The sequence below is a fragment of the Gymnodraco acuticeps genome, unplaced genomic scaffold (genome assembly GCF_902827175.1).
Source record: "Gymnodraco acuticeps unplaced genomic scaffold, fGymAcu1.1, whole genome shotgun sequence".
Classification (NCBI taxonomy): domain Eukaryota; kingdom Metazoa; phylum Chordata; class Actinopteri; order Perciformes; family Bathydraconidae; genus Gymnodraco; species Gymnodraco acuticeps.
The window spans coordinates 174391-183314 of record NW_022990680.1 but is presented as its reverse complement, the minus strand read 5'-3'; the positions used below and the strand labels follow the sequence as shown (position 1 = coordinate 183314).

The 8924-nt window shown below is 45.9% G+C and overlaps 1 protein-coding gene across 1 annotated transcript; it reads left to right on the top strand.

Moving 5' to 3' along the window:
* The first annotated feature begins 926 nt into the window (after positions 1-926).
* Positions 927-3774, top strand: LOC117555293. The gene is made up of 2 exons (XM_034230143.1): positions 927-2880; positions 2979-3774. Exons 1-2 carry the CDS (start codon positions 1432-1434, stop codon positions 3720-3722), a joined length of 2193 nt encoding a protein of 730 aa, XP_034086034.1. The 5' UTR covers positions 927-1431; the 3' UTR covers positions 3723-3774.
* The last annotated feature ends 5150 nt before the right edge of the window (positions 3775-8924 follow it).

Genomic DNA, 8924 nt, shown 5'->3' with positions numbered 1-8924 from the left:
CAAGGGGAGTTGCCAGGGACTCTACCTGCATTATGAGGCACTATTTCCGGGACACATTTTCACCATTTTCAACCCTTTCTCTGGTTCTTCCAAAAGTTAACTTTAACTTTTCTGACTCTGGAGGAATGCAAGGGGAGTTGCCAGGGGACTCTACCTGCATTATGAGGCACTATTTCCGGACAGATTTTCACCAATTTCACCCCTTTCTCTGGTTATTCCAAAAGTTAACTTTAACTTTTTCTGACTCTGGAGGAATGCAAGGGGAGTTGCCAGGGGACTCTACCTGCATTATGAGGCACTATTTCCGGACACATTTTCACCAATTTTCACCCCTTTCTCTGGTTCTTCCAAAAGTTAACTTTAACTTTTTCTGACTCTGGAGGAATGCAAGGGGAGTTGCCAGGGGACTCTACCTGCATTATGATGCACTATTTCCGGACACATTTTCACCATTTTCAACCCTTTCTCTGGTTCTTCCAAAAGTTAACTTTAACTTTTTCTGACTCTGGAGGAATGCAAGGGGAGTTGCCAGGGGACTCTACCTGCATTATGAGGCACTATTTCCGGACACATTTTCACCAATTTCACCCCTTTCTCTGGTTCTTCCAAAAGTTAACTTTAACTTTTTCTGACTCTGGAGGAATGCAAGGGAGTTGCCAGGGGACTCTACCTGCATTATGAGGCACTATTTCCGGACACATTTTCACCATTTTCAACCCTTTCTCTGGTTCTTCCAAAAGTTAACTTGAACTTTTTCTGACTCTGGAGGAATGCAAGGGGAGTTGCCAGGGGACTCTACCTGCATTATGAGGCACTATTTCCGGACACATTTTCAACATTTTCACCCCTTTTCTGTGGTTCTTCCAAAAGTTAACTTTAACTTTTTCTGACTCTGGAGGAATGTAGGGTGAGTTGTCAGGGGACTCTACCCGCCTTAGGAGGCACTATTCCCGGATACATTTTATCCATTTTAACCTCTTTCTCTGGTTCTCTGGTTGCATCCGTCTCTGGATCATGGAAGAATGCATCCGCTGCATGAGGACTTTGGATCGGATACAATTGTTGCCTGGATGACCCCCAATCATGGTTCTTACCAAACTTAACGTTTTGAACTGGTCTCCGGAAGAAAGTAAGGGGAGTTGCCAGGGGACTCGACCCGCCTTAGGAGGCACTATTTCACCCAGTTTTGGCTCCCGCCTTGCCTGGATGATAGGACCGATAGATGACAGGGATCTCTGCCCGCCTAACGAGTGCCTAAATGGGACACCTTTCGCACGATGATGCAAATGGGTTATTTATTGAAAATAAACCGGAGAGAGATTTGACATGGGGTCTTTCTAGTTCGCTGAGTGCAACTTTCTTATTTTCACCTATCCTTCTTTGTCCCCCCCGGTTCTATACATTATACTGGTGACACTTCCCGGTACCGAAATGCTCAGGCATACAAAAATGATGGCGATCGGTTGTCCTATCTGTAATAGTCCCTACCGTGCCCTGAGCAAGCACCTGCTGAGGAACCATAGTGTGCGTAATTTAGTTGAAAGAAGAATTCTGCTGTTGTTGGCGAAAGGACGGATAAACATTAGGCTCCATCCCTGCATTATTGCAGGATGCGAGTACAACGGGACATGGCTGGACCGCCACTTGTACAGAAACCATGTTGAGCTGTCCCGGCAGGAATTACATGTGGTTTTAACTAAACTAAAAATGAAAGTGGCCACGAAGAAGCTTCATGAACTCAGTTTGACAAACCCCAGAGTAGCAATGATTACCTCTTGGGATGTGGACACTGTGGGTGATGATGTCCTGTCACAACCTCCACCCTTGTCCCCAGTGATTAAATGTGACAACCCTGACTGTAAGGAATGGAGGATGGATGCAAACAGAATGAAGGCTCAGAGGGACATATATGCTGCTGAGGTGAAATCCCTGCGCTGCATGCTGCAGCAGAGGATTAAACGTAACCGAAAGAGGATGAACCAGAGGGCCGAGGACCAAGAGCGGGTGTTTCTAAGGAAACGATCCCGAACAGAGTCAACACCAAAGAGGCTGTCCAAGTCCAAAGGTCCCTCCTGCAGGAAGTCCCCCATTGCCTCTCACACACCTGTATCCAGCTCCTCAGAACCTGCATCCATAGATACCGAGGCCTCGTCATCCTCCCCTCCCATACATTCCCCCTGGTTCAGCGGCAGGGGCCGGGGGAATCGAATGCGGGACATTACATTCCCACGCATCATGGAGAAGTATCTGCAAGGCTACCGGGACCATTATGAGGGCATCGATCCAACAGTGAGGCTCCAAGAAAACGCAGTCTCCAAAATAAGCAGAGTCAAATCATTCCTAAGCTTCATGGCACACGGTTTCAATCGCCTGTCTGACTGGCTCTTTTTGAGGGATCTGAAGAGGATACGTGGGTGGTCCCGGAGCCTGATAAAGTCAAGCCTACAGGTCACGACATCTGACTTCTATATCAAAAATATATCACACTTTCTCAAGTACATGAATGAAACACCATGCAAGGGGAGCAGGCTCAACCAGAATGACATGATTTTAATCACACGGGAAGTTGCTGCCATCCTGAAATCCATGAGAAAGAAGGTGTTTATCCACCAGATGCAGGTGAAGCGGGACAAGATGGAAGGTCTGCCAAGCCATAAAGACATCATGGCATGTTTGACTGCGGCCAAAACTCGCATCCCTCAGCTCCTGGACGTGATGACCAGCAATCCGACTCACGCAACCCGGAGCCTGCTCTATGGGTACATGACCCTCAATTGGAGCTGCATTTATGGGCACCGTCCGGGGGTCTACTCCAACATGACCAACACGGAGGTCCTAAAGGCGGAGATAACTGGCACTGCCTTTGGCCACCTCATCCACGTGAGTGAGCTATTAAAACATGTGTTTATTCTGGCAGTGATACACATGTTGTGGATGATTGATACTTGTATTGACGCTCTCTAACTCTGTCATAACAGGTAAGCAACCACAAGACGGCCAACGCGTTCGGGGAAGCGCAGATGTACCTCACCATAGAAGAATTTGGATGGATGAAAAGGTGGCTGGAAATCAAGGGGACGCTGACCGGCACCAACAACCGCTACTTCCTCTGCATAGCGGGGAAGAACCCATCGAGGAACCTTGCCACCTTCCTGAGGTTGGCATGGGCTGATGTTGGACTAAAAGGTCCCATTAACTTCACCGACCTCCGCACAGTCCACGCCGATAATGCGAAGAGGTTTCAGGACATAAGCAACCGCCAAAGAGTGAGTGATTTCATGTGTCACAACACTGCAACTGCAGACAAATTTGATGCCAAGAATCCTTCTTTGAAGGAGGCTGCGGACATACGAATGCTCTTCACAGAGTCACTGCAAGCAGCGGCCGCAGCAGCATCAGGGGTGAGTGAAGACAATTTGGGGGACATTGACATCCACAGTGACCGTGACAGCTCTGGAGAGGAGCATAGCCCTACTCCCTACCAAGACTCCACCGATACCGAGACGTCAGATGAATTATACAAAGACTTCAACGCTTGGAGAGCGGCGAAGAGGGAACAGTCAATGGCCGAACACAGTCCCTCAGACACGGGTGAAGAGAGGGTGCCAGCCTCTGCACCAACTTCACCCGATACGGACAATGTTGCCAGTGATCAACTTGTAAATATGCAATGTTTTGTTGTACTCAGTCCGCTTGTGCTGGATGAGTTAATAATGTTATAATGTTATAAAGTGTCAATGTATATATTTCTGTAAATAAAGTTTGTTAAAATTACTTAATTTGTCCTCTTTTTTATAACCCAATATGGGTGTTTCCCCATTAAGATCCCCAGGGGCACGAGGTTCTGGTGGTGTGCATGAAGGGGTTTAGTCCACGTGAGGAGTGCTCAAATGTGGGAGGATGTGTAAGGCAGCGGAGGGTAAAACAAGTTAAAGTGTGAACCTCCAGCAGGGCAGGTGGTGCTGCTGTGAATAAGGCCGACTATGGAGTCCGATGGGCGGACTATAAAGCACCGCAAAATACACCCCCTGATAGGTAACCAGGGCCATGAGAACATCCTCCACAGGAGAGTGGGTGGTGCTGCTGTGAATAAGTCCGACTATGGTGTCCGATGGGCGGACTGTAAAGCACCGCAAAATACACCCCCTGATAGGTTACCAGGGCCATGAGAACATCCTCCATAGGAGGGTGGGTGCTGCTGTGAATAAGTCCGACTATGGTGTCCGATGGGCGGACTGTAAAGCACCGCAAAATACACCCCCTGATAGGTTACCAGGGCCATGAGAACATCCTCCATAGGAGGGTGGGTGCTGCTGTGAATAAGTCCGACTATGGTGTCCGATGGGCGGACTGTAAAGCACCGCAAAATAGACCCCCTTATAGGTTACCAGGGGCACGAGTTTCTTGAGGGTGTAATCATCTGGGTTTAGTCCGTGGGGGAGTGCTTAAGTTCGGGGGCCCGGGGTCCCAAGGTGCGCGAGGTTATGGAAGTACGCATGTCAGGTAGATATGCTGGAGGTCTGTAGTCCGTGTTTTGGGTCTCTGTGAGCGGCCAAAGTGAGGTGGTTTTCCCGGTGTATGTCATGGAAGTCTGAAATAGCCTGTTTGCCCATGTCAAATCTTATTATGAGGCACTATTTTGGGATACATTTTATCCATTTTACCCCTTTCTCTGGTTCTTCCAAAAGTTAACTTTAACTTATTTAGCCTCTGGAGGAATGCAAGGGGAGTTGCCAGGGGACTCTACCTGCATTATGAGGCACTATTTTGGGATACATTTTATCCATTTTAACCCCTTTCTCTGGTTCTTCCAAAAGTTCACTTATACTTATTTAGCCTGTGGAGGAATGCAAGGGTAGTTATCAGGGGAGTCTACCTGCATTATGATGCACTATTTTGGGATACATTTTATCCATTTTAACCCCTTTCTCTGGTTCTTCCAAAAGTTCACTTATACTTATTTAGCCTGTGGAGGAATGCAAGGGTAGTTATCAGGGGAGTCTACCTGCATTATGAGGCACTATTCCCGTGTACATTTTATCCATTTTAACCCCTTTCTCTGGTTCTTCCAAAAGTTCACTTATACTTATTTAGCCTGTGGAGGAATGCAAGGGTAGTTATCAGGGGAGTCTACCTGCATTATGAGGCACTATTCCCGGGTACATTTTATCCATTTTATCCATTCTGTACATTTGGCTTACCGCGACTGGTAGTTAATGTCGCTACGGGGGACGCGTATATCCCTAAGGTATGTTTGGGAGAAAGATTTATGGCCAAGACGAGGTTGTACACTTGACGCTGAGTCCAGCTTGTGGCTCCACCCAGACGGCTGGATGGTCTGTCCCCGTTCGTTCCTCCATGTTTTGGCACATGTTGCACATGGCAAATCACATGTAGGAAAAGGAGGGATGAATGGGATAATAAAGTCACAATGGTTTGCTCCAGGCATCACACTAGCTACACAGACACTCGTAGATAGATGCATGATATGCCAGCAGACAAGAAGAAGAAATGGTCCAGTTCAGCACGAACATTTACCGCCCCCCTCGGGGCCCTTTGTAAATATGCAAATTGACTTTTCGCACATGCCACCATGCCAAGAATTCAAATATCTTTTGGTAATAGTGTGCCAGTTCTCAAAATGGGTAGAGGCCTACCCTACCAGAAAAGAAGATGCCAGAACAGTTGTAAAGTGTCTTCTCAAAGATGTTATCCCTAGATTTGGTGTTCCAGCAGGGATTAACAGTGACAGAGGTCCAGCATTCATTTCTAAGATAACCCAGAGTCTAGCTACAGTGTTAGGGTTCAAATAGCAATTGCATGTTCCCTATCATCCACAGAGCTCAGGCCAGGTTGAGAGAATGAACTTGACTATAAAGGAGAAACTCAGTAAAACAATGTTGACCACAGGACTAAAATGGGTAGACGCGCTGCCGCTAGTTCTGTGCTCAATCAGAAACTCACCAAATGCAACGACAGGGCTCAGCCCACACGAAATATTGATGGGAAGGCCAATGTTCACAGGATCTAGCCCCCCAGTAATGCCCCACAGACTCACTCTTTTGTGGACAGAGGATTACATGACTAACTATGTCAAATATCTAACTGACATGTTGAGAAAGTTTCACAGGCAGGTGGCTGACAGGCTCCCTCAGCCTGGTGAGGAGCCCACCCACCCTTCTCAGATTGGTGATAATGTACTAATCAAAACGCTTGAAAAAGATTATTTGTCTCCCAGGTGGAAAGGGCCTTTCCAGGTATTAATAGTGACCAGAACAGCCCTGAGAGTACAAGGTAGAGCGGAGTGGATTCACGCTTCAAGATGTCGTCTCTCTCCTCTACCGGATGCTGGCGTGTGAAGGCAGTCATCATCTTAATCGTTTTGGGTTTACTATACCTTGCCAAAAACGCCCTGCTAGATGAAGCTGTGAAAATCCCAACGACAGGTGGCGAGGGACCTCGCCCGTCTGAGGGAGAAAATAAGGTGCTCTTATCTAAGAGCGCAGACGACTTGACCACTCAGGGCCCAGACCCTGAGGGCAAAACAACACTAACGGGCAAAGCAGTGCCTAGCGACAAGGACAGGTTGTATCCAAACACCACACAGACATTCAGTATGGTGCAAGAGACACAAAGAGAGAGAAAAGGAGGGAGAATAAGGAGGATTGTCTCCCTCCCTGGTCATAAGTCAGAGACTATTGCCTTTAACTGCCCAATTTCAATATGTGACTCATCTAACTGTATTATTGTGTTTCCTGTGTCCTCAGTTTACCCAACATGGGAGATATATCCAAAGAACCAGTACTCTTGGTTCAGGGTCGCACCAGAGGGGGTAAGGATGGCTCTTAACACCATCGAAGAAATGCCCCCAGAACTGTGGTGTAGCACTGTAGAACAGTTCAAGACACTGATAAGGGATAAGGTAAAATGTACAGTGCGGAAGCCAGATTACCAGGTTCCCAATCCAGGTGATACTGCATGCACATTTACTGGACCAAATAGCAAAACAAATGTTCCATCTACTCCACTTAAACAATCAGGAGGCGAGGTAGATTCTTCAAAAAAGGCCTTAATTACTCCTTTTAAACAAACTAAAACTAATTCTGCAGTAAGTTTAATGTTAGACTACGCACATGAACGTAATATTAGCAACTGTTGGTTGTGCCAAATATGCCAGAATCAATGCATTCTCCTATGTTTAGCCCAATTCCTTTCACAAAAGCTGACTACGGTTTAGTAAGCTGGAATGACATAGCATCCAGAATTAGCGACGAGGCGGAGGATTGTTATACTCCTTCCTACCCCATAGACTCTGAACAACCCTTACAATACAAGGGCTTAGTCTCTCTCATTGTTGATACAGTAAATAAAGATTACCTGCCTGACGGTTTCAAACGGTTGATGTTTTTAAAACTAATATATATGAAGAAATACGTTAACCTAGCTTTTGAATATAGATTCCAGTTAGCTCTAGCTCAGACTAATTGTTCGGCTAACATCACAAGTCCATGCATAATGCAACCACACACACCCGCTTTGTTAGTTGAAGCTTTGGTAACAGTTGTGCCCTGGTTTGGCTCTAGAACAGTGGACTCCATTGAGGTTAAAATACATGACTGTACGCAGCCAATACCCTTAGGCAAGCCCCCTACACGTGACTGCTCAGTATATGTCCCCCCAATTGTTGTGCATGAATGGAAGAATGTATCCATCTGTTTCCAGAATGAAGTAGGATCTCACACCTCTCCTGATGTGGGACACAGCGACTGTAACAACATAGTGAGAGTACATTTAGCCAGAATTCCCCTCCCACAGAGAGTTTACTTAGTTTGTGGGGACCGGGCCTATGGCTGTGTGCCATATGACGTTTTTTATGGTACCTGTTATCTAGCCTACCTAATCCCTTTAATCCGTAAAGTAGAGGCAAAGGAGATCGCAGCGATTCTTCCCTCTCTACACAGGAACAGCAGGTCAATTACACAAGGACAACAGATAGCTAGCCTATTTTTGCCTTGGTACGGTATTTATGTCACTCAGCAGGAAATTGTGGCCCTTTCAAAAGTTGTAGAAAACCATCTAAATGTATCCAACACAGCGATGTTAGCTGAACACAAAGAATTGCAGGAAGTTAGGACAGTAGCACTACAGAATCGTATGGCGCTTGATCTCCTCTTAGCGGCCCAAGGAGGAACATGCAAGGTGATAGGATCTGAGTGCTGTTCTTTTATTTCTGATGCCACACCTGAAGAGCGGACAGCAGATAACGGAATGGTAGTTTTATTGCTTATAGATTATCAGAACATTTCAAAGGGGACACAGCCCCATTGGATATTAATCTATGGATTAACTACATCATCGTTTTTATCGTTTTAATGCCATTGAAGACCAGTTTAGACCAGACAACGAGGAAGGTAAGTCATTGTTAGCCTAGCGCTTTAGCGCTAGCGCCATTTGTTTTGATGTACGTTTTTGTTGATAACGTCACGAGTTTGTATCTTTCAGTGTTGGGCTGTTCAGGTGGGCACCGTTAGATTATGTGTCTCCTTGCGATCATAAACAATGTGTTGGATGTGCAGCTAGGATAAGTAATAAGGGAGCGAGGAGTGATTTTCGGTGCTGTAATAGGTTAGCATTTTTCGCTCGGGGCTAATTCAGAGGCTCACTGTAAGAGTAGGCCTATGTTTTATTTTATTTTATTTTTTATTTTTTTTCACAACAGTTGTATTTGGATGGAATGAATACCTATAGTGATAATTCAAAGTAATAAAATGATTTTTACAGTGAAAAAGTTCAAATGGAACCGATGGTTCCCAAATTACCCAGAGGTGAGTCCGCTTAGACTTTATTTTTCTAAATCTCTCTAAAAAGGTCAAATTTCACTTGTTTTGCATCAATCTTGATACAGGGTACTTATATGTTATAGT

What these genes read in the sequence shown, in the direction of transcription:
- LOC117555293 (XM_034230143.1), top strand. Translation starts at nt 1,432, where the DNA reads ATGCTCAGGCATACAAAAATGATGGCGATCGGTTGTCCTATCTGTAAT. An exon ending in CCTTTGGCCACCTCATCCAC is followed by an intron (nt 2,881 to 2,978) that starts GTGAGTGAGCTA and finishes CTGTCATAACAG; the next exon opens with GTAAGCAACCACAAGACGGC.